This window comes from Spermophilus citellus (assembly GCF_964194105.1).
Source record: "Spermophilus citellus genome assembly, chromosome: 2".
In the NCBI taxonomy this organism is placed as follows: domain Eukaryota; kingdom Metazoa; phylum Chordata; class Mammalia; order Rodentia; family Sciuridae; genus Spermophilus; species Spermophilus citellus.
In genome coordinates, this window is record NC_138183.1 from 74094196 (window position 1) to 74120429 (window position 26234).

The following is a 26234-nucleotide window of genomic DNA, read 5'->3' on the forward strand; positions in this document are numbered from 1 at the left end:
TACTATTTAGAAGTTTTAGCCTTTGTATTTCTCTACAATGTTAACAGTATATTTATGTATTATATTATATTATATATATTATACATTATATATAATATTTTCACAGGGTTTCACAGGTTGCCATGAGAAGATATTCTGAAAACTAAGAAGTTATACATGCCTAACGCCTATTTTCTAGTAAAATGGGTAAGGATACTGTATTGTCTTTCAGCACCGAGTTAACCTGTTTTGCATTTTACTCAAGATTCTTTTGCCACACTAGAGTGGAGAATCTTAGCTGTCCCCTCCACATTGTGTGTGTGTGTGTGTGTGTGTGTGTGTGTAGGGTGGGCGGCAGGGGGTCATCTGGGGATTAAACCCAGGAATGTTCTACCACCAAGCGATATCCCTAGCCCTTTTTATTTTGGGACAGGGTCTTGCTAAATTGCTGAGGTTGTCTTCGAACTTGGAATCCTCCTATCTTAGCCTCCCATGCAGTGGGATTACCCACATGCACTACTATGCCTGGCTCTACCAATCTTAATCAAGAGACAATTGTTCTCATTTCTATTCTTTCTGCCCTCTTGTTATCAGCTTTAGTCTGGGTATTAATGAAATTGAATCTAGGGGTAGATGCAGGGGACTATAACCCAGTATAGATATTTGAGGTAGAAAAGTGCTATATTATCTTTCGTTGTAAAGTCTGGGCAATTTGAAGAATGCATCAAGTTCCTCAGCCTCTGTAGTCACCTTTTCAACATTCAAATGCTTCATAAACTGTTTCTAATGAATACCCTACACTTGAGAATATCAGGATTAATATAATACTATATATATATTACTCTCAGATCTGACTTGGGATAAAACCTTATCTGGGTGTTTCTAAGCTCAAAATTATTTAATCAACTTTTATCCAAAATCAGTTAACGTGCCAACAGCTTCAGGTCAAACCTGAGAATCACCTTAGATAGCAACAGTACTATGAAAACTGTAATTTCTTGGACCTAGATATGTTACATGTTTATCTTATGCTTCTCAAGATTTACCACTTGCCACTCTATAACAGCTACAGTATTTTAATTTCTACAAAAGTATTTGGAAAGCTAAAAGAATCCATCCCTTTTACACCTAGTTAATCTGTGGTTAAAATGAATATCTCCAGTATTATACTGGTGACAGCATTTTTGTTTCAAAATAAATCAAACTGGATCTTAATCTATTAACATCTTGATTTTGTAAATGCTCATTCTGTCCCAACTTTGCTTCTATATGATTAACACTCTTAGCTCTAGATAGGAATTTCTTGTGACAATGCACACAACCCAGATTGTAATTCTGGTAACTGACTTCTTATTCCTGGCCTAGGGATATATCTTTATACAGCATGGAGGTTTAAGAGAACTTGGTAAATTTCTTACTCTACCCACAAAAATCCCTTCATAATCCTTATCTGAAGTAGACTTAGAGATACTTGCGAAGGGAAACGGTTAGAATTCTAGTCTGTGAATAAAGCTGTGATGCTGCTAGATTTCCTTGTAGAAGATCTCTTTAAAAGGTAGTTAAGATTATCATTAGACGTCAACCAATGAAATGGAATACATACATTTCTCTTTTCCTCAAACACACACACACACACACACACACACACACACACCTTCCTCAAGACATAGGACCAGCTCTTCCCTTATCTTTCTAAAGATAAATGATAGGATTCAAAAGCAAACAGGATATAGAAAATTGATCAAATCCAAATACACATTTTCCTTTTGAAAAAACCAAATGAAAGTAAAATGTAAAAACAGGTAACTCAGCCCATTTTTTTCTGAGTTAAAGAAGCTCAATTAAGTTAAGGAAATGTCTTGTCTCTTCTAGGAGGCCTGGGGGCTGATTACATGGAAAACTTCTAAGAATAAGGCTTAAGATGTCCAATTGTATATTCCTAGGAGGAAAAAGGGAATTATAAGAAAATTTATATATTGATCTATTCACATTCTTAAATACCATATTTCACCCCATAATTGGGGGAAAAAACATAAAATCTGCAATGATTATACTGTAAAGTATGGTAAGGATCAAGAAAAACTATAGGTCTTTCCCTCCTCCTAAGGAGCAGCTCCCAAGAATAAGCAATAAATTAAGAACAGTTTGCTTAGAAGTTTTCAACTACCTCCATATTATTAAACTTCTTATAACCCTATTCTACATTAGCTACGAAGTCACCTGCAAAGTAGAAATTATGTCCTAATAACATTCCTCTTATTTACTAATCCCTTTCCACACATACAATACATTTTAGGTAGCGATACAAGATGACAACATTTATGTAGTCTCAATATAAGTATAAGATTCTCTAACTTTCTTTACACAGATGGTGTGACATGACAGTCCTTACTAATGTAGCCTTTAGTTGTCTACTCTTAGTCTGACTACATAAACTGCCATCTCTACCACTTCCTTTTCCTTCCTTTGGCTGCCAGCTGCTTTCCCTTAATCATACTTATCTGTAGTAAATACTTGAAGAAATAGGGCTGCTTCAGAAGATATGAAATAAATACTTGTCACTTGTGCTCAATATCCTAGCCGGCCTCAGAAAGCCAAAACTTTGCCTTTCAGAAGAACACTTACCTGGGTTGAAAGTGAAGCTCAGTGATAAGAGTACCAGTATGGGCAAGACCCTGGGGTTCTATCCACAAAAGAGAATAAAACAAAAAAATCCCCACAAATCTAAATGTTTAAAGATAATAAGAATAACGTATTTAACAGACTGGGAGCCAGTTAATTCTTCAAGACCTTGTGAAAATCATTTAAGAGTAGAGTTTGTTTCCTCATTTGAAAAGTAACCAAGCTAATATTCATTCTAGTCTCTAAAATTCTAAATTCACATTCTACTTTGTAAACTGGTAATTAATATTTTGAATATTTTAATAGCCACATAATTAATAAACAATATACTATTAACAAATTGAGGACTCTATACAGCTTTTTTATCTTACAAAAAAAAAAAAAATAAGAGCAAGGTAATGTGAAATAGCTTCAGAAATCAAGCAAGAAAACAGTTCAGTTGTTAGGAAAACTTCGTAATAGAACTTTAGGGTTTTCCAAAAACAGAGGGGAAAACCCTTAATAGACCAACACATGTAAAGGTGAGAAAGAACTGAAGCAATGAAAGAAAGGGGGGAAGGGATGGGAAACAGTGGCATTAAATAAGTGAGAAAGAATCTTTGTTCAATAATGTATAGAAAACCACTATAGTTCTTTAAGCCTGGAGAGAATAAAGTAGTCATTTAGGGCACTGCATATAGGGACATCAGGATTTGATGCTACTGATACTTTATAACTCATGTACTGTTAAATAATTTTATGTATTTAAACTTTAAGATTTCAAATCTAAGATTTTGAAAAAGAAATCTCAAATACATTTCAACCTGGTACATGGAAGTGGTTAAATATACATTGCTGCCATGCCTGTAATCCCACTGGTTCAGGAGGATGAGGCAGGAGGATGGCAAGTTCTAATCCAACCTCATCCAAAAAAAAAAAAAAAAAAAAAAAAAAAAGAGGTGTTAAGCACTCAGTGAAACCCTGTCTCTAAATAAAATATATAAAGGTTTATAAAAATGGTTAAGGCAACTTCTTTGAGATGCAATCTGATAGCTTGTGTGTTTAGTATTTGGAAGTCAACATGTCTAGTATATCTCTAGCACTCTTTAGGAAGAAGAAAGCAAATATTCAAGAAAGGTGTTCCATTCATCCTTACAAAGGTCATTCATTAAGATACTAAATATTATACACTGTTTACAGCATGGATGCAATAAGCATATAAAATTATCAAAGACATTTTATTTATTTATTTATTTATTTATTTATTTATTTATTTATTTATTTATTTATGCATGCTGGGATTGAACTAAGGGGAACTCAGCCACTGAGCCACATCCCCAGCCCTATTTTGTATTTGATTTAGAGACAGGGTGCCACTGAGTTGCTTAGTGCTTCACTTTTACTGAGGATAGCTTTGAAGGAAAAAAAAAGTGAATCTTTTAGAGGCATTACTAAAAACAAGCCAAAACACAATTACCAAGGCAGGAAATTTTCATTCATCTAAATATCTTAATATCTAAAACCAAAAAACTAATTGGAAAATCATTCAATTTCTGTCACCCTTAGTTGGAAAGGCCCATACAATTCTCTGCATATATTGAGATTTCTACCCTTTTGTAGTAGTAGTTCCTAGCTTTGAGAAAACAAAGGCTTGATCAGGGTAGAATGAGACTAAAGAAGAAGAGCTCAGTATGTACTGAGTTGATAAATGATAAAATACTTGAGAGTAAATGCGAATTTCTCCCATTCAAATGTTCTCTAAATCTACGCTTCCTTTTCTAGAAAGTCTAAAAAAGTGATTTTTGGTTTAAGAACTCCTTGCTATGTTCCCTCCAGACTTATAATAAATTCAAACTTCTCCACAGGTTCTCAAAGACCTTGCATGAACCTACCTTAACTTCCCCCTCCAACTTTAATACTCTCCCCATTCACCAGTATGGTTGCATTCTCACCATCTTTCAGTACCTTGAAAGCACGAAGCTGTTTCCACATTAGAACTTGCACACTTGCTTTGCTTACTCCCTATTCCAGTCTCAAATACCACTGTTTCAAAGAGATCTTCTGAACCCCAAATCTAAATTATGCTATTTTTTCACAGTACCCAGTTCTTTCAATTCATAGTTAAAAACTGTGATTCCCCACCATATATTCATCTGTGGACTCACTTGATTAATGCCTACTGTCTTTACTAAACTTAAAGCTCCCTGAGGTCAATAACAATTTCTTCAGCATTTGTACAAGTAGCATCTGACCAATACTCTTTTAACTACATTAAAGAATGGCAGTTAAAAAAACAGGCCATTAAGATGAGAGTAATACCCACACATACAACTTACTAATTTGCTAGAAATCTGTTTACTTGGTTACTGCCTATTAACTGTAACATATAAAACCAATTCTTGCTTGGAGTGGTGGTGCATGCCTGTAATCCCAGCGGCTCAGAAAACTGAAGCAGGAGGACAGCAAGTTCAAAGCCAGCCTCAGCAAAAGCAAGGTGCCAAGCAACTCAGTGAGACCCTGTCTCTAATAAAACACAAAATAGGGCTGGGATGTGGCTCAGTGGCTGAGTGCCCTTGAGTTCAATTCCTAGTACCCCTGCCCCCCACCAAAAAAAAAAAAAAAAAAAAAATCCTGATTTTAGAGCACTTGGTCCTCGTATATTATTTTGATGAGATAATTTAAGTCTTGTATTGGCAAAAACTAACCATTCTTAAATGTCTGAACATTTCTTTTTCAGATGATGTAATAAGATTCTTGCAATTCTTGTGCTATTGGAAAGGACTTCATTAGTGAAAAATTCATTTTTAAACGATTGTGCATTAAAAAAAATGAATATTTTGTTCCTGTAGTTTCAGGTACAGCCTAGGTTCTTAAGTAATGTGATACTTTTAATTGATGCCCTAACTACCACAAAAGAACAATTCAGGCTTAGAAGTAACTTTCCTTACCATCTATTAGGGTGGTCAACTACAGGTGCTGAAGACCTCAGGCAGTAAAACATTCTTAGGGTCAAGTCTGAGACACTTAAGAGATAGCAAGAACTCTACGTTTTCCCCCTTCTTTTCCACCCTCAGCACAACACAGGAGATACTAGCCTGTGTTCTGCTATTTCCTCCTTCTTAGGACTTACAGGAAGCAAATGTTGGTATTTACAGTAGCTAAGTGCTCCTGAACATTGAATGTTAAGGCAAGGGCTCTACTATTGAGCTACAACCCCAGTCTCACTCTCAATTACTTCCAGTGCCATCTTAACTAGCAGAAGCAGAATTTAAGACTAATTATATATATATATATTATATTATATATATATATAATTAGTCTTAATATTTATATATAAATATACATATATATTTTTTATATTCACACACATACACACATACCACACACTCTGCAAGAGCTCTATTTCTTTGGGAGGTTGAGGCAAGAGGATTCCAAGTTCAAAGCCAGCCTCAGCAACTTAGGGAGACTCTGTTTAAAAATTTTAAAAATTAAAAAACTAAAAGGAGAGATGGGGGGCAGGTGGGTGGGATGTAGCTGAATGCCCCTGGGTTCATTCCCAGGCACCAAAAAACAAAACAAAACAAAACAAAACACATATTTCTCAGAACTGCTTCAGTTGTCACTTCATTAGTTTCTTACCAGTTTGGCAATGAGTAGAATCCTCAAAAATCAATCTGGAACAAAATGAAATATGAAAAAAATTTACAAAATGAGGGAAATACAATAATTTTTTGAACACAATAAAATGTTCAGCCATAACTATTTTGTTTTAAAAAAGTAATAATATACCATATTTTTGTAGATAAACTTGCCATTTCATGACTATTTCTTGGAAACAAAGGTCCAAGATCTGGTGCTAGCTAGTCTATGTTAATGTTTTCATGATTCTTTGGCAAAATGAAAACAATTTTGGACAAATTAAATGTATTAAATTAATTTTAATCTATTTCTACTGAAGGGAATAGAAGGGATGCCTTTTGTTCACATTATATTCTTTCTACTTTGCTAATGCTAAAGTGTATTTTTCATGAAAAATGAAACCTTTGTAAAAAATAAACAACGGTAATAGATGTCAAGTTTCATTTCTTTTAAGTGATTTCTACCAGACAAAACTTAAATTAGCTTTCTCCCACCTTTTTTGAAATCTAACTGGTTCCAAGACATTAGGTTTTAAAACTAACTGGGTTTGGAGCTAGACATAAATTCATTCAAATCACAATTTAGTTATAAGACTTCAGACAAACTCCTTCTCTGGGTCTCAATTTTCTCAACTGTAAACTCTACAGAGTTGCTGGGAAGATTAAATGAGATAAGCTTTTAAGTTCTGCACAGGCTACATACAGAAAAAAAAAAAAAAAGTTCTTTTATTTGGCAGATATTATTTTATCTTTTTCTGGGCCCTAAAAATCCAAATCCGGATTGTCTTTTCAGTCCTGGGGAAAAGTCTCACATGCTTTTACCAATCCCAATACACATATTCTGGAGGATTCCATTACAGCGAATATCTTCAGAGACCTAATAACTAAACAGTTATTCTATCAATAGACCTATTTCCTGTATCTTCAGTCTCTCCTCCTCTAGTTTCACCACTTCTGTTTATATTGAAGACTTTCCATTTAAAAAAAAAAAAACTGTGTGTATATATAAGTAGATAAACAGATGTATGCCTACATATCTGTATCTAGAGTTTATCTCATATATCTCAAAACATCCTTTAGAATCAAATTACTTTACCTCTCCATTTCAGTTACTCCATCAGGCTCAAAATGTGTTCTGGTCCAGTGTCTATCCTTACTTGCTCATCATTTAGACTCTCTGACAACCTCTTATAATTTCAAAATACATTGAGTTCTGTGCAACTTTTACTTTATGGCATTTAACACCACTTTCCTTCATTAAGCATTAAAACTAATGTTCAAACTTGGTTTCTTGGTTGCCTCAATCAAAAATTCCATTTTAAACAGATTGGTATTCTTTTGTCTTTTTATGCCAGTCAAACCCAGAGCTTTAATTACCACTTCCACACTACTAACTCCTACATCTAAAGATTGCAATGATGTCCCTTCAACTTCAGACCCCGGACATCTCAGTCCGTAACCCACTACCCTCCCCGTCCTTAAACCAAGGCCTGTTTTGGGGGGGTGGGGAGTGACTGGGCATTGAACCTAGGGATGCTTAACCACTGAGCCACATCCTTAGCCCTTTTTATTTTGAGACAGGGTCTTACTAAATTGTTCAGGGCCATGCTAATTTGTTTAGGCTGGCTCTGAACTTCCATCACACCTGCCTCAGCCTCCCCAGTTGCTGGGATTACAGGCATGTGCCACCATGCTTGGCTGAAGGCTCATTTCCTAGGTATTCCTTTCCAATTCTCTCAACCACATTTCTGCTCAACCAGTTTTCATTGAGATCACTCACTGACTAATCACTCACTGACTAATATCTACCTCATACTCTTCTAATCCATACTCTACATTACTGCAATGTGATGTCACTTTCCTGTTTAAACTCTTTGGATGGGCCTTACAAGCCCTGTTGAATAAGCATAAATTTGTTAGCATGCCATATATGATTCCCTCCTACCTCCTGTTCCTGTTTTCTATCTTAGTTTTGAACACTTCTCCATTTATTCTACTGAACATACTGTGTTCTTTTCCACTTCTATACTTTTGCACATACTGCTAATTCACTGTTGGTAAAATCCTCCAACTCATCATTCCCCTTTCAAAAAACAAAACAAAACAAAAATCAAACAATTTTTGAATTTATGTGTAGCTCCAAACCCAGTTAGTTTTAAAACCTAATGTCTTAGAACCAGTTAGATTTCAAAAAAGGTGGGAGAAAGCTAACTTAACATTTATTTAACCCTCTGTTAAAGTTTAATTTCTTCCTCTAGGGAAAATAAAAATCTCCTCTGAACCATGCCTATGCTGACTGATTTAGATAATCTCTTCAGATATTTTTATGTTTGGGATTGTGTATTTATGTTATGTCTTTCTTAGGGATCCTAACAGATAAAAAATTGAAAAACACTGCCCTAGGGATTATATCAGAATGTCCTTTATTAATGCATGCCCTCCACACTGCATTATTTTACTGCCCTAAATCTTTAATTAATAAAAGTAACATTGAGGTCTGTTAAAAAGCTGTGTAAGGTAGCATCAACCCAGCTACCTAGGTGGCTGAAACAAGAAGACTGTTTGAGCACAGGAATTCAAAGAGAGCCTGGGTAACATAGAAAGGACCCATCTCCAAACAAAAAACAAAACCCCAAATGTAACCAGATGTTGCATTTGACAACCCAAGTCACTGAATAGTTTTTCTCCCCATAACCAATAAGCAGAGAATAATTTTTTTCTTTGGGGGTTGCAGATGTTAGAGGGTAAAAAATTATCAGCATACTAAGCAGGATACTAATCGAAAACAAAATATCTAGGTCAAAATCTGCAGGTGGTATTTTTTTGAACAGTTTATTATAAGGAGTATGTCAACTAATTTTAATTTTTAAAACACACAAAGAACAATCCAAACTCAGAATCCAAACAAGTTTGCTGTAATTGATAGCAGTCATAATAAAAAGAATTTCTTTCACTGCATGTAGATTTTTAAGAGAAAAGGCTTGACAATTGACTACTGACAATTCTAATACTACCTCTAAAACACTGGGGAAAGCTTCATGGGAAAACTGAAAACAAAACCACAACTAGAATATCCATTTCATGTTTCCTAATGATTTTTCCAAAGGTTATGACAAAACAATATAACATAAGCTGTGTTTTTACTTTTATGCCTTAAAGAGTCAATTTTAGCACTACTGTAGAAAGTACAAAAGCAACATAGAGGAAATGTAACCAAATATAATCAGATTCAATCCTAATTTGCTTTGATTTTCAAGTAGCTTCAATTCCTTCATGTACAAAGATATATGTAATTAATAAATGTGCTAATACTTACAATACAATCTGAAGCTCTGGTGTAAGGACACTATAAATATAAAACACTTGCTTGACAAATCTGCACAAGATGATTTTTCTAATGAAAAGGTTAAAAATGCTTAAAAAGTAAAAAAAAAATTAAAAAAAGAATATATGCTAATATCATATTACTGCACAGACTAGTTTGACCCATCAATATTTTAGAATGGGTGAGATAAACTTATCACAAATGATGGCACAGATAATTATGAGAATATATACTAAGAAAATAAAGTAAAAAGTGGTATACGAGAACAAAGTGGCGGGGGTGGAAGGTGGCCCTTTCACTTGTTATCTCTTAATCTTACTAATACTGTTCTCAGGCTATCATCCCTTTGCACATAAGGAAATTAAGCCTTTGGGTTGTTATTAACTTGTCTGAGTTAACACAACTTGTAAGTGGGAGGGACATAACACAGGTTTAACTTAAAGACTGTCTTCTGTCCACTGTTCCTGGATTTGGCTAATGTCTGCCCAGCTACAATTTCCCTGACTGCACATCATTGCTCATTTTTTCATTCTCCCCTATTCATTGAGGTCTAACATGATCACCCTATTGAACAAGTCAAATCAAAAGTGACTGGTACATACATCATAGACACTGGCCCATTTTTCCTTTCGCATTTTTAAATGTTAGCTGTATGTAAAAACTAGTTTAGTCATTTTTACTTTTATCTCCTTAGAAAACAAAAAGGTCTTATATCTAAGTCAAATTTACATATAAAATGTATTCTAAAATTTGAAATAATTGAAATAAAAATTAAGTTTGAAATTATGATTGTAATTTTAAAAAATTCTAGCCAAAATGAAAAGAAACTGCAATGTGTAGATTGCAGTGATTAGTATTTAAAAGAACCTGCCATGTTCCATGACTTTTAGAAGCTGAATGTGAGCTATAGATGAAACCTAAGAATCAAACAGTACAGCTTCATTATCCTTGATCTAAAATGTGTGGGATCAGAAGTCATTCCAATTTGGAATATCTGTGTGGCATTATCAGTTGAGCATCCTTAATCTGAAAAATCAGAAATCCTTAACTGCTCAGATTTTTGTGATACCCATGGTCAGCGTATATTTTGAAGCAATGGTTTGGGGTGGGGAGAGGAGAGAGTTAGAATGACAGAGTTGCAAAGTTTTAACTTTTAAATTAAAGGGATATTAAAAACTAAATACAGTTATTACCACCATAATTTTATCATGGCATATTAACAAAAAAAAGACAATTTCAGAGAAAAAAAGAGTTAATTTTATTTAGCAAACTGAATTCACAAGCACATCAGTATATAAAATAGCTCCATGTAAATTTAAGTTCTAAATGTGAATAAATAAAATTGTTAAGGTTTTATTTAGAAAAAAGGACAAATCATAAAATGATAAATGTGGCATTAAAAATCTTTTAGTCACTAGAAGATACCATATTTAAAGTAAAAAAGACAATCCCCAAACTGGAAGAACAGATCTTTAGAGCCTGCCAAGTACTGTTATATAGAAAATAGAAAAATTATTACAATTTAATAAGAAAAGGTAACCCTGAGCAGGCAATTTATAGAAAAAGAAAATGAATGGCCAACAAATAAGTGAAAGTTTTAGCAACTACACAAGTTATTGGGTGATGCAAATAAAAACTGCCACGATGTGCCATTTCATACTCCTTAGAATGGCAAAAGTTAGGCCTGAAGTATTTGTAAGGCAGAGAACACATCTCTTGTCCACAATCACTTTGGAAGAAAACTGGCAGTTATCTTAAAAAGTGGAATAAGCTCATACCTGGTGTCTAACAGACGACTACCAGATTTATATTCCAGAGTCATCTTTCTCAATTACAGCTTTCTGGTTGTTTTAATGAATAGGGGTGCTACAAAATTAGAAGTCAAAGAGCCAGGCACTCTTCTTGCATAAAGATAATGCTGCTCTGTGTCCCATGACTTTTAACTATTCTACAGACTTTCAGAGAGGGGTTGAGGGAGAGGAAAAACAACAAGAACCCTAAAGTCAGATATTTCTCAACAGGACTTGCAACCAACAGGTGATGATTTTAAAGAATTCAATTACTGTGTTAAAAAGATTCACTTTCTTTGATTCAACTTTACTGAAAATAGTTTTAGAAAATCATTTTTCACCAACAGTGCTGCTTTTGGTATCTGAATGCCCAATTCAATATAACAACTAAAATATGCACTGGTAGCTGTTGTATTGACAGTGTTACTATCCATTGATGCAAAGTACCCAAAACTTCTAGTAGTGCTTCTAATTTAATGCATACACAAATGACCTGAGAATCTTATTAACCTACAGCACCTGAATCAGCAGCATAGGATCTGAGATTCTACTCTTCTAACAGGCTGTCAGGTCTTAGCATCACACAGCTAAAACTTGAGTATAGTTGAACTGAATGAAGCATTTGCACAGTGAAATACATTAATTAATGTATTGTAATTAACTGCTTATATGTTAGAGAGGACATTGTTGGTATAACACTTGAGAGACTGGGTTTGATACCCAGCACTACATAAAAAAATAAACAAAAGGTATTGTGTCCATCTATAACTAAAAATACTTGATAAAATTAGATGTAGGGTCAAAAATATAAAGAGATAGTTTGGGAAAAGTGTTATTAGGTAATTTCATTGTTGTGAGAATGTCAGCATATACTTAAAACATGGCTAAGATGTCACTAGGTGATTCAATTTTATGAGATCACTATTGATTTTGCTGTCCATTATTGACCAAAATATTATGTGGTACATGACTGTATACAAGAATATTCCTTAATTCTTGAATAGCAAACAATTGAGAAGCAACTAAAATGATCAACTACAGAAAGCTGGTATAGTCACATAATGGAGTACATACCGTTTTAGCAATAAAAATATACTAGAGCTATCTGAATAAAAAAATAAATCCTGGCCTAATGACAAAAAAGCAAACTACATAAAGATATAAACATTATATTTAAATAGTTTTTTGTTGTTGTTGTTTTGAGATTGGATCTATGTTATCCAGGCTGGTCAAAATCCTTAACTGATTTTCTGCCTTAGTCTCCTGAATGCTGAAACTATAGGCGTATACCACCACACTCAGCCTAAATCATTTTAAAACAATCAAAAACAAAAGTAATGTTCTGGAATATAAAAGTAGATAGTTAAGTATAAACAAGTAGATAGGAAGGATGGATGTTAATTAAGTTAGTGGCTGGGGTGAAGAGAATAAAATTTAAGAGAATTTACAAGGAAAATTGTCTCATTTTGATTTGTAGCTTTATTTCTTCAATTGAGTGATAGGTAAATGGAGAATCATTATATTGTGGGTCATCAATAGTTATATTGCTTTATTATTTCTCAGTTCACCTGGATTGAAAATGTTGGGCCTATATGTGTTGCGAAAACACTGCTCTAAAGCGTAGCATTCAGGACTAAAGGTCAGAAGACAGACATTCAAGTCTCAATTCTGCATCTCATTAATTGTTTAGCTTTAGGTAATTCAAGTAATTCTTTTCTTTAGTTTTTACTCGTTTCACCTCTAAAAAATAAAATTTAAAAAAGCCATAAAACCACTTTTCCACTCCACCTCAGAAGATTGGGTTTCAGAGACAAACAGTGCAATGCATGAGAGAGTAGGAAAAGTGGGAGTAATTCTGAGAATTAAAAGAAAAACCTTGGTTAGACAAGAAATAAAATCTATCAGCAAATAAACCAATCAAGTCAATGAACTATTTTTTTGTTATCACTGATTCTAAGGATATGACACCAATACTAACATGGAAGAAATTTTGAGTTTATCAGTTGGTAATTTTAAACAGAATATAATGTCACACACTTAGAGTAACTGTTGCTTATAAAGTTCTCATTGCCTTTTCTATAAAGTGAGCAGGTGGCACATTTTTATTAGCTCTATATTACAGATGGAGAAACTGACTCAGATGTGAGATAGCACTGCCTGGAGTTGTATACCAATTCAGTAACAGAACTTGGAACAGATACCACTTGCCTAGTTCTGTGTTCACAAAGCTAACTAAAAAAAAAAAAAAAAAAAAAAAAAAAAAAAAAAAAAAAATTGTTAGGATGCTGTATAGTTATTGTCCCAAGAAATAAAACATTCTTTGTCAACTATCATTTCATACACATTTCAAAATGGGCAAAGATACTCAAGGAAACAAAACACATATCAACTAGAGGACTGAACACAAAGAGACAAAATTAAAACCACCTAGACTGCTGAAAATCTAATCCTATCCTTGCCAATTAACCTTATTAATGCTAGAGTACGAGAAAAGAGAGGACAAAATGTGGGTGAGAGAGCTTTTCACTTCCTCCTGGATCTCAAATAAGATATCAAATATGACACAAAAAAGAATTTGTATCTTTAGAAGTTTAACACACTTAACTTCGCTGAAGTAAGGCCACTACCACTTCTTCCAAAAAATTTCTCCAACAAGCATGAAATTAGGCAGTCTTAGATTACTGAGTACTAGCAATCCTGGTAATTATCAAAATAATGTCTTGATTGTGACTATTATCCGAGTTCCTAAGATAAACATACGAAGAGACTAATTCTTAATGGAGAAAAGTCCATTATTGCAAACCTTCCTGTCAATGTAAACATATTAATTTTATTACATGTTCTAACTTTAGAGTCCAAACGTAGTAGTTTCAAATGCTGACACAAGACATCCAAAATCCTATTTATCGAATACTTAAAAAAGCCAATGAAGCATTATACGTTACAGAAAGTGTTAGAGGAATACCTTTCAGAAACTAAATAGCTAAAATTTAAAGGTCACCCTCTCTATATTCCGTTATTCACCCTTTGATTACCTAATGTACCTTACACTGATTTAAAGCATCAGGTTCAAAGAATTTGGTTCTGCCAAAGGCAGAAATCTCACACTGGATCAACATTTTTTTAAAAAAAAAAAAACAAGAAGCCGAGTTCTATTAGAGCCTCTCTACGAACATCCTCCACACAATACAATCCACAACTTTCTTGTTTCAGGGGTAAAATAAAATTTCAAACCCAAACTCTTAATTTTCCAATTCAAAGTTGATCCCTGATGAGCATATCCTAGAGCAGATGAAAGTTCAACTATCTAAAGAAGAACCCTGCGACGGCCCGGCCAGAATACACAAATCACCAAGCTCGGCGCAGATTCAATCTAAAATCGAGGCTGGCACCATGAGGACCTTGAGTAGAAAGCTGCTAGGCACCCGCGAATCTCAGAGAGCGAAGGAGAGGAATGTAAACCCGACCCCATCTTTCGGTCCACTGGGAGAAAAGCAAAGGAAGTGAAACAAGACCCTTCCCCGCTGGGGAGGACCCAAGACCTTCCCGGGACGTCCGTCTCTCCCTCACCCCTAGACTCCAGCAGCTCCGCGGAACGCAAGGACCCTCCCACCTACCCCTTCACCAATACACCAGAGTCCTCTTCAATACACCGACCCGACCGGGAGTAGGTCTCCGGCCTTTGCCGGCGCGGAGAGGCATCTCGGTCGCCAACAACAAAGACGCCTCCCGCTCCCCTCCCCCGCCGGCCCCGGCCCGTCCCTCCCGCGCTGCGGCTCCCGGCCTAGCGCCCCCTCCCCGAGCCCGGCCGCAGCCGCAGCGCGTCCCATCCGCGGCCCCACGCACCTGCACAGAGGCGGCCACGGCCGAGATGCCGAGCAGAGGGGGTCGGGAGAGAACGACTGCGACGCGTTGTCCTCCACGAGGCGCGACCCGCGCTCCGGCCACCGGACTCTCCCAGTCCGCGGACGGGCCCAGGCGAGGAGGGGGCACGAGGGCTGCAGTCCCCGGAGCCGGGACGAAGGACCGCGGGGTCTGAGGGAGCCCCGAGTCTCGCCTCGCGCCGGTTCTTCTCCACACAAGCTCGCGTTCTGCTGACTAACGGCCCCGGCTCGAGGAGCTGGAGCGGCGGCCGCCGGCGCCGGCTGCTCTCGGGCCTCACGTCTCGAGCGGCCGTGGTCGCAGACGCTGCCACCGCCTCCTTTTCTGGCACTGTAGACAACACCCAGTCCCAGCCAGGTCTTTCTTCTCTTCAATTCTCCTTTCTTTCTCCTCCTCAGCCCGCCAGGCGCTGGGCTTGCTCTTGTAGCGGGAAAGACACTGGATAGGAACGGAGGGGGGTAGCCGAGCCCTTTCTACACCAAGAGTTGGTCACTGACTGGAGGAAGGTGCCAAGCTGACCCGGGCTCCAGCCTGCGATCGGGTGTGGGGAGGGACGAAGCCCTTCCTCGCCCAATTTGCACCAATCACACGCCGCTCAGTAGAGTCAGTAGCGCAGCCGACTTCCGGAGAGGCTGAACGGATTCGGCAGGAGGCGGGGATTGCGGAAAGGAAGAGCCAATAGGAGTAGAGGAAACCCTCCCCTCTGCCGTGATGGACTGCCGCATTCGGGTCAATGGGAGAATGCTCATTTCGAAGAAAGTGGGACTTGTTCACCCGGTTAGAGGCAAGGGTTGCGCGGGCGGGGGGTTCGGGGGCGCTGGTAGAGGCTGAGCCTTGTGGAGTTTCCTGCACCAAGTGCTGGGAGGGCAAGAGATGTCCTTTCACCACCACGGGGAGTCACGTGTGCCGACTGGGGGCGGAAAGACTGGATAAGTTCCTTCCGGGTCACGAGAGAAGCGTCAACACCTGGGGAGGAAGCTCTCTGGTCTTCCCTGCAACTTTTTAGGTACACTATACTTGAGGTGGTTGTGGTTTCGGGGATGAGTTCCCAGAAGGGCAACGTGGCTCGTTCCAGGCCTCAGAAGCATCAGAATACATTTAGCTTCAAAAATGACAAGTTCGATAAGAGTGCTCAGACCAAGGTAGGAACCTGCCTGTTGTACTAACTCTGACTCCAGGAAGAAGTGATTTATTGGAGGGGAAGTGAGGAAATCAGTGCAGTGGGCGAGAACGAGTATGGACCGCAGCCCAGGGTTAGTCTTGGCTGCAGTGCAGCCCTTTCTAAAATGTTATTCCCACGCCCTTTGTTTGACCTGGATATGTAGTCTCCTCGTAAATACATGTCACGATCGACACACTTAACTAATTGCACAGAGTGGACCGGGACCCTCGTCAAACCTAAGGTGCCAATGAGAAAATTGAGTCGTTGAACGCTCCCATCTGGATCCTTTCTCGTTTGGGGTAGGAAAACAAGGATTATGGCACGAGTGTCTCTTTCAAAATTTGCACCAAGTTTATGCAAGCAATAGCCTCAGTGTCCTCACCAACGTAATGGGAATTTCTCTTTTTCTTAAGATTGTTTTGAAGAGCAAATTATTTGATTTGTGTAAAACTGGTAGCTTTGGTCTTAATAAAGTCTTTTACTTCTTTAGCAGAACTTCTGTAAACTGGTAGAAAATTCAGACTGTTTCGATAAGCCAGAGAAATTGGGTTGTATGTAACTACTAATTTACTGTGGTTATCTCTTCCTGCACCCTTAGCCCTATGGAAAGGACAAAATTGACGACACAAGGGCATATTAGAGGCCAACATTACATCAGATAAACTTGATATTTAAACTGGAATTCAAATGTATTAGGTTTGAGACTTGAATTATTTAATGTTTATCTGAGCTTTAATGTTGTCTCAAGTGAGAAATCTCGAAGGATTGTTGTAATGCTAAACTAAATGATCATAATGGGTGTTCAGTAAGTAATTAGTTGAGTGAGAAAGCAAAGTCATCTGTTTATAGTAACCTATAGTCTTATTTTGTTTCCTCTGCCTCTTCATTTACTGTACAAATATTTATTTATTTTTATTTTTTATTTATTTATTTATTTTTTTAGAGAGGGTGAGAGAGGAGAGAGAGAGAGAGAGAGAATTTTTTTTTTTAATATTTATTTTTTAGTTCTCGGCGGACACAACATCTTTGTTGGTATGTGGTGCTGAGGATCCAACCCGGGCCGCACGCTTGCCAGGCGAGCGCGCTACCGCTTGAGCCACATCCCCAGCCCCTGTACAAATATTTAATGAGCACCTTCCATGTGCAAGGCCCTATGCTCCTGGTTGTGCAGTATTCACAAGTGTTGACTCTTTATAGAACTTAAGAGTTTTCTGCATAATATGGGCAATAATTAAGACAAGATATATGTCATTACAAATTGTGATACATATTGGTGAAGTGTAAGACAGTTTAGTAAATTGTCCTCTTCTTTCTCCCACTTAAATTGAGCAAATTTTCAGAAAGAAAATCATAAACAGTATTTGGAAAGATTTTTCCAAGACTGTGCCAATTATCAATAGGTTACACCAGAATAAAAAAGCTGCATTAGCCAGGAGTGGTGGTGCAAGCCTGTAATTCCAGAGACTCAGGAGGCTGAGGCAGGAGGATCCGGAGTTCAAAACCAGCCTCAGCAACTTGGTGAGGCATTAAGCAACTCATTGAGACCCTGTCTCTAAATTAAATACAAAAAAGGACTGGGGATGTGGCTCAGTGGATGAGTTCCCCTGAGTTCAATCCCCAGTACCAAAAAAATAAAAATAAATAAGAAAGAAAAAAGAAAAAGCTGCACTATACCAAAAGATGTCTACAAGGATCATAAAATCATAGGCAATATTTGGAAATATTTTTCCAACACTGTGCCAATTATCAATAGGTTACACCTATTGTATATTTTATTTAACCCTATATCCCCAGCATCTAGTAGACTGTGGCTGGTACCAGACACTAGATGTGGAATAAATGCATGGATACAAAAATTTCACTGCAGCCTTTTAAAAGGCACAGTAAAAAATTGAAAAGAACTCAAATGTTGTGCATGATACTTCTCTTTTATTCTCCTCTGCCAAGTGATTTGTCTGTCAGGACTTAACTGAAATTAGAAGTTGGGTAATGATAGATGTTTTTTGGGGGGAAGTATATCCAGATAAAGCACCCATTCTCATACGTAAATATATTCTAGAAAAAGAGAGAAATTTTGTTGTGGCACTTCAAATGAACAAATTTGTACCAAAGGGTCAGAGTAAGAAAGATAAATTTCAGCTTAGTATGAGGAAATTATCTAACAGTAAAGTAGCAGTCGCCTTTTGTAATCTCCTGTCACGGGAGTTATTTTAAAAAGGCCCTGCCGCTGTGGTCATTGGTCAGCAGGGTGCAAGTGGTGGTTGGGAAGGGTGAAAAAGGGGATACGTTTAAATTTGGTAATAAAATGTCAATTCTGTCAAGTTAGCCTTGTTTCCTCTACTGGAGAGATAATGATACGTAGTGAATTTTGAACTAAGAGAAAAGACCTTTTTAGCTCCAGGTCTATCATTTGTTTTGTTATGTCAGGCAATTTGCCTATAGCTTTTAATCTATAATTCTGGGTTATTAAAATATTTTGTCTTACTTTCCTCTCAGGATCACTGTGAGGATCATTTCAAAAATTTTTTTAAAGAAATAGGGATATGAATCTGCACTAAGCATAAAGCAAATGATAATTTATTTTGATCTGTAATTGCTTAAAGCCTAAAAAATTTTAATTAGAAAAGAACTTCAAAATTGTTGAAGAATGTGGAAACAGTAGAGAAGTATAAAAATCATGAAAGTGAAAATTGCTGTTCCCAGCCCTAGTCCTGTTTAGGTTTAATCACTGTTAAGTTTCTTGTGAGTGTTTCTAGACATCTATGTACATCTGTAGTGTGTACATCTAAGTGTGTATGCAATAAAGTATGTTTTCTTTCTCATATAGCAAAGTGGGTGTATCAGAGCATGGAGATTAAGTTCTTTGTTTTTAATGGGTGAATAATGTAATATAAACAGGAATTTACTTAATTACTTTTCTGTTAATAAACATTTGAGTTCCTTTTATTTTTTTATTGTGGCTTTTAAAAGGTTGCAGTGAAATTTTTGTATCCATGCATTTATTCCACATCTAGTGTCTGGTACCAGCCATAGTCTACTAGATGCTGGGGATATAGGGTTAAGTAAAATACACAGTCACTACCATAATTGAAGCTTATAATTTGGTGGGACAGGTGACAGACATTAGTCAAATAATCTTTCAAGTATGCTAATACCAATAGCAGTAAGAATTATGAAGGAAAAGTCTAAGGAGCCAAAGAGTATATAGCAGGATTAAGTTTGGAGTGTTTAGGAAGGTTCTTCTGAGATTGGAAGTATAGATAATATTTAACTGAATGAAATGGGAAGAGCATATGTCATCCTCTGGAGGCTGCTGTTTGTTTTATATGAATAGTCAGCATTGTTTTTAACTAGTATTTCCCAAAGTGTATTTTTTTAGATCCCCAGAGACATGAGATTTTTGTAATAGGGAAATAGTAAATGTCATTACTTTGGAAATGCTATATGCTAGATTTCACTATGGGGACAGGAATAGTGTACATTGGCATGAACAACTGAGATGTTCTGCAGTTTTTTAGAAAATTAAGCTAAAACTTGCTTGGCTATGAACTCTAGTGTACAGAATACTTGCTGAATTAATTTATTGTGGAACACACTCATTTTGGAAACTGATCTTCACCTTGCTATGAAGATAGAAAGTGAAAGTCTGACTATACTCTAGCTTTGGAAATATAGTGATATTAATGATAGCTAATATTTGTGTACTTAAGTGTGTTATGCACTAAGCCAACCTGCTACACAAGATCTAATCTTCAAAATAACACTAGGATAGATGCCATAATTATCCTATATCACATACTGGGAAACTAGTGCTTAGGGGAGTGAATTATGCACCGAAAGTTACATAAATTATCAGGTAGCTGTCCATTGGTGAGGTGGAGTCTGTTTGAGGAGACCTTAAAGGGCAAGTAATTGAAAAGCCCTCTATTATATAAGTGTGTATGGTTGTCTTTTTCTGTATTTTTGTGTGCAGTAGAGGCCTTGTGACTGAGGTCAGGACAAAGATGTGTGAACTTTATTGCTGCTCCTTCTGTTATACTTTGAATATGGTTTGTTCTGCAGAGGTTTGTGTGCTAACCACTTGGTCCTCAATGTTGTAGTGTTGAAAGGTGGTGGAACTTTTAAACGATGGGTCCCAGTGGAAGGTGATTAAGTACTTAGGAAGGTGTTGATCTCAGAAGCGATTGTTGGTCTTGTGCAGTGAGTGAGTTTTCATAATAGTTGAGTTCTTATAAAGTAAGACTGTGCTATGTGCTTGGCCACCTCTGCCTGTGGCTGTTTCCCTTTTTGCCCCTCTGCCATGTTGTAGTGCAACAAAGGGAACCTTCAACAGAGGTGGAATAGATGGGGCCTCCAGATCTTGGACTTTGAGTCTCCAAGACTGTGAGCTAAATAGACCTCTTTTCTTTATAAAGTACCCAGCCTGAGGTGTTTTGTTATGGAAACAGAAAATGGACAGAACACTGCTTGTTTGTAATGTTTAAAGGAAAGAGTCTCTCCTCATTGAATGTGGTTTCTGGAGTATCATATGCAGGTTGGGGTGGGTCTCACCTAATAAGCCAGGCTTTCTAGTTAAGATTCCTTTTGCTCACTTAACATAAAAGAAGATGCTAAATCAGTCTAATCCCTCAGCTTCTGGTTTGCTTCAGACAAAAAGTTGTCTTAAGTTTAAGCAACACAATTATACTTATTCAGCAGAATAGGAGTTTATGTTTACAAGGTCCTTTATTTGCAGTAGCCAAAATGGGGAAAGCCCCCAAATATTCATTATCAGGAGCTATATAAGCATATTATGGCAGATACATACCTTGGAGTATTTTTTCTTTTTCTTTTTTGATGGTACTGAAGATTGAACTCAGGGATGCACTACAACTGAGTTATACCCCTAGCCTTTTTATTTTCTATTTTGAGATAGGCTCTTGCTAAATTGCTAGACTGGCCTCCTGCCTCAGCCTCCTGTACTCTGCTATTTTCTAAAAAAGAACTACTGATACATACAAACTGTGAATGAATATCAAAAACATTATGTGGAGGGAAAAATAAAAAAGAACATTCTGTATGATACCGTATGTGGAAATCTAAACTGCAATTGCCTTGAGTGGTAGGGGGATTGACTAGAATAGGCATGTTCTGGGGTAGTGGATGGGTGAAGATCACAAAGTGAAAACATTTATCACATCTGACTGAATTGTACAGTTCAGTCTGCATATGCCACTCATGTCAATTTTGCCTCAATTAAAGATAGGTATTAGTTGGGCATGATAGCACATGCCTATAATCCTAGCAATTCAGAAGACTGAGGTAGAAGGATCCCAAGTTGGAAGCCAGTCCTCAGCAACTTAGGTCCTTAGTAGGTTAGCAACACTCTATCTCAAAAAAAAAAAAAAAGAAAAAAAGATTTGGTGTAACTCAGTGGTAAATTGCCCCTGTGATCAATCCCTCATACCAAAAAATAGGTATTTCAGCAAAAGAACTGAGTTTGCTTTTTGTTTAGGGAAAGTTATAGGAACACTACCTTATCAGTCCTTTTGAAAAAGAAAACATTTTTTCTTCAGGAGTATAACAAAAACAAGTTAAGACTGTTAACAGGTATTGAATATCTTAGCTAATCACAAATAACAATTCTACTAATTGTCTTTCAGTTTTTTCTATTCATAAAGTTTTATCTACAAACTCTAATGATACTTGAGTTTGTCTCTCTGTAAAAGTACAGATAATAATTACAGAGTTGATTTTGTACATTAAGTTACTGAGATTGGATTCTGTTTTTTTTTAATCTTACTCTAAGATAGTTTTAATCCTAATTTAGTTGGCCATGGTACCTGACACTGTAAAATGAATGAATATATGCCTGTAATCACAGCAGCTTGGGAGGCTGAGCCAGGAGGATATCAAGTTCAAGGCCAGCCTCAACAACTCATCCAGGCCCTAAGCAACTTAGTGAGATGCTTTCTCAAAATTAAAAAAAAAAAAAAAAAAAAAAAATGAGGGAGGACAGGCTGGGGATGTAGCAGAATAATAAAGCGACCCTGGGTTATATCTCTAGTACCAAAATAAATAAATGAAATGAATAAAACTTTGCTGTGTAAAAACCTCTATATTATTGAAAAGGTTCTTTTTAATCCAGGTACTTTGGAATTGGATTATAGGATGTTATTGGATGTTTGTCCCATCTCCACCAGCCCAGGAATGTTAAGCTGTAGGGAATTGCCCCCAATTGGTTCAAGTAATCCTTGGTGTGAGTAACTTTAGTGTGAATGATAAAGTGCTAGTCCTGGGAATAAGTGTTATTTCTCAACCAATGGGTGTCAGCAATTAGGGGGTTAAGCCAGTGGGTTTCCATTGAGCAAAGCAGTTGAGCAGATGTAGACTCCACATTAGTTTTGAGATGACTATCTTAGGTAATCTAGAGATCATTCTAGTGATATAGAGATCAGTCTCTTTTGATATTAAATGTATCGCCTGCTTCATTGATCTGGTTTTAGATTCAGCATACCTTTTCAACTCATAAAGTGACTTAATTTATGACATGCACAGCATTGTGATATATATATATATATATATATACATATATATATATATACACATATACATATCATACCTAATGAAAGTCACAGCGCTAGTAGAACTATTTGCTTTTCCCTTGTGTCTTTTTCATTGTTTTAAGTGCTGCATTCTATACTATTCTTTACCTTTCGTTTTCTCTCCTTTCACACAAAATGATTCCTAGAGATTTCCATTTACTTTCACTCCCGACTTGCTTCTGCTTGAAGCCAGTAAAACACTTCTGCACATTTCTTGATGTTGACACCTGCTACAAACAATATAATTGTTTTTCTGCATTAATCAAATATTTTAGACACTTCCTTTTATATATAATGAATAGCAACTGAAATTAATTTGTCTTGACTTGATCTGTTGGGTTAGGTAATGGTACTATGTTCACTATTGAATTAATTATGATATTTTATAATTATCAATACTTATTTCTACATAAAGTTAAATACTACGTTGTTAGAAACAAATAAGTCTCAGAATTCTTCATCCAGGCATATTAGTTCATTGGAGAGAGGGGAAGTTATAATTTTTTATGAATTACCCACCAAAATGGTCCTTTGTCCTTTCAGAAAACACTGTGCAGAGAGTGGTGCAATTGGACACAGAACAGGACTGAGAGTTACAGTCTGGCATTTGTTATTTTAAGCCATAGGGCTCTTTCCACACCTGCAGAAGTGTTATTGTAAGGTCATAGGTAGGTGCACTGAGAATCCTGTTTGTCCTCAGAACACCCCTGCTGCTGGCTCACTTCATCCTCAATGGTCAGTTCTCTCATTTTTTTTTTTTTTTAAACAATGGCTTTTGTGAGATGAAGAAATGAGAAGGGGATAAAGCAATATAACATGCTCAAGGTTTCTTTCTCAACTTTTCCTTATCACTCTAGTCCAAGTAGCATTTAAATGTATTGAATGAAGTAAATAAATATTCTTTCTCTGAACTCCTCTGATGTGTGCAAGGCAGTGTACATAAAGGTATTTGGAATTAAGATTCTGTAGCTGCTAACTTAAGCAAAAAGGGAATTTGTTGGAACGATCCTAAGCTAGACTTATGAAGCTTACATAGGGTATTTATTTCTTTGGCTATTCCTCAGCCCCTGTAATAGAGATTGGACCCAGGGGCACTTTACCACTGAGCTACACCCCAGCACTTTTTTTTTTTTTTTTTTTTTTTTGCAAGACAGGGTCCTGCTAAGTTGCCCAGGCTGATTATCCTGTCTTAGCCTCCCAAGTCGCTGTAGTAGCAAGTTTGCATCACTCTGCCTCATTTGGCTGATTTTTTATTGTCTAAGATTTCCTAGTCAGCCATCATTACTGGGAAATCTTACCCCATCTGGATTGCACATCTCCTAATCTGATGCAATCTTCCAACCGTATGGCGCCCCTCCCTTACCCTTCCATTTGCCTTCATGAATTTATAGTTTATTGTCATAGTTTATTGAGACATATACTTAAAATTTGTTACTTTCTTGCCATACCCGATTCTTCTGGGAATACTGTTTCTGAATAGACTTCTTAGGTGATATTTTTTTGCCTCACATCTTCACCTCCTCCCAGGTGGAACCTGACTCCCAGTTGTTGTGTTAGTTCATTTCTTTTCACTCAAATACTTTAGCTCTTCTGAAATACATATCATCAGAAGAGTATCCCCTTTATCCCAGTACTAACCTTCTCATTACATGTCCTCATTAGTGACTGGCTCACTGCCTTTTCACATTTCCTGTCATCATACTTAGTAATTGCTACATACACCTGGATAATCCATCCAACATCTATCTGACCTCTCAGCTGTTAGACATCCTCCCACCTCAGAAGTCTACTCCCACAGGCAACCTCTAACCTTGTTGCTGCTGGTAACTGTTGTACTTATAAACTTAACAACAACAAAGAAGTATCACCATCTACTGGTTTGCTTATGCCTCAACTATAAATTTGTGTGTGTGTATGTGTACATATTTAAACCGCATTAGGTGCTCTTGTCCGTCAATATTTCTACTTTCCACGGTACTTCATTCATGTTCTTACTTCTAACTCAGAGTCTGGTTTCATCAATATGACTATTCTTGACAGAATTCTAAGCCTACTTAGATCTAGATTTCTATTATTTTACCACCACATCTACCAAACTACCTATACCAGTACCTATATATCCTGCCTTCCTATTACAATAGATGAAATGCCATTCCCTCCTTAAGGCCAGCCCCTTCCCTTGTACCCTGGAGTTCATCCTCTCTTGCCTATCTAAAGACTTAAAGGTGCAAAACTCCTTTGTTGTTCATATACTCTTACATAATCTTTCCATCTTTAATGACTTTATACAATTTCTTTAAAAATTTTCCTTAGAATCTATTTTTCTAGCTGCCACCCTATTTTTTTCTTCCCTTTATAGAAACGTCCCTGCTTTTCCACTTCTTTACATGCCCTCCCCATTTTTTTTCATCTCATATTGTCTTTGCACCCATCATTTCACTAAAATCACTCATGATGAGGTCATTGATGTCTGTGATATACAAGATCTTTAGTAAAAAATACTCAGTCCTTGGGCTGGGCTCAGTTGGTAGAATGCTTGCCTTGCATGCACAACACCTTGGGTCCAATCCCCAGCACCACAAAAAAACAAACAAACAAAAAAAAACAAATAAACAAAAATACTCAAACCTTTTTGCTCAGCAGTGTGAGAAGCCTTGGGTTCCATCTATAATAACACTAAACAAAACAAAATTTAGTCATTTCAGGTGAAAAAAAATATGTCAATGTAGATGCATCAATAGTAATTTAGTCCACAACTTACCATGCCATCTTTGTGCTTGTAATTCCTAGGTTTTGAACTCCAGGTCAAACTTTCTTCTGAGCTGCTAAGTATGTACTTGACCTCTGTTCTTAAGATTTCTAAAAGGGATCTCCAACATAAGATGGCAAAGAAGGAACTCTTTTTTTTCCTCTCTCAAAATTTTTCCCCCCATGTTCCGTAACTCTGTAAAGCACTCTACCATTTACTCAGTTCCTTAAACCAAAAATAAAAGTATCATCCTAGACTTTTGGCCTTTCTCACATTCCATGTTTCAGTTCATCGGCAAAATTGAACTGTTGTATTGTTGTATTGTTTTAATTATTATAGCCTTATTACTTTTGGACATTATATTGTTTATTTTATTTATAGCTCACCTTAGAATATTATAAATAAAGGAAAGGATTTTTTTTATCCACAATACCTAGGGGTTGGTACATACAAGGTATTAAGTAAGTAGTTGGTGACTGAATAAATTGAATAAATATAATTGAATTTGGGGCTGGGGATGTGGC

The 26234-nt window shown here is 36.8% G+C and overlaps 2 protein-coding genes across 5 annotated transcripts in view; one reads left to right on the plus strand and one right to left on the minus strand.

Annotated features, from left to right (window-relative positions):
- Nucleotides 1–15311, minus strand: part of ABHD17B (abhydrolase domain containing 17B, depalmitoylase) — a 39397-nt gene extending 24086 nt beyond the window's left edge. The window contains exons 1-2 of one of the 2 annotated variants that reach the window (XM_081282617.1): nt 15180–15281; nt 6220–6254 (exon numbers count right to left, since the gene is read on the minus strand). The gene's annotated coding sequence lies outside the window, so the exon portion shown is untranslated. Of the gene's footprint in view, nt 1–6219; nt 6255–15179 lie in introns of both variants that reach the window. The other variant, XM_081282616.1, reaches the window with a different exon arrangement.
- A 544-nt stretch (nt 15312–15855) lies between these two features.
- The window catches only part of LOC308643034 (uncharacterized protein C9orf85 homolog), a 63383-nt gene continuing 53004 nt past the window's right edge, over nt 15856–26234 (plus strand). The window contains exon 1 of one of the 3 annotated variants that reach the window (XM_081282619.1): nt 15856–15992. In XM_081282619.1, the coding sequence (XP_081138745.1) occupies nt 15927–15992 (66 nt within the window). In that variant the 5' untranslated portion in view covers nt 15856–15926. Of the gene's footprint in view, nt 15993–16014; nt 16358–26234 lie in introns of those variants that run through there. The other 2 variants (XR_014020687.1, XM_081282618.1) reach the window with 2 other exon arrangements.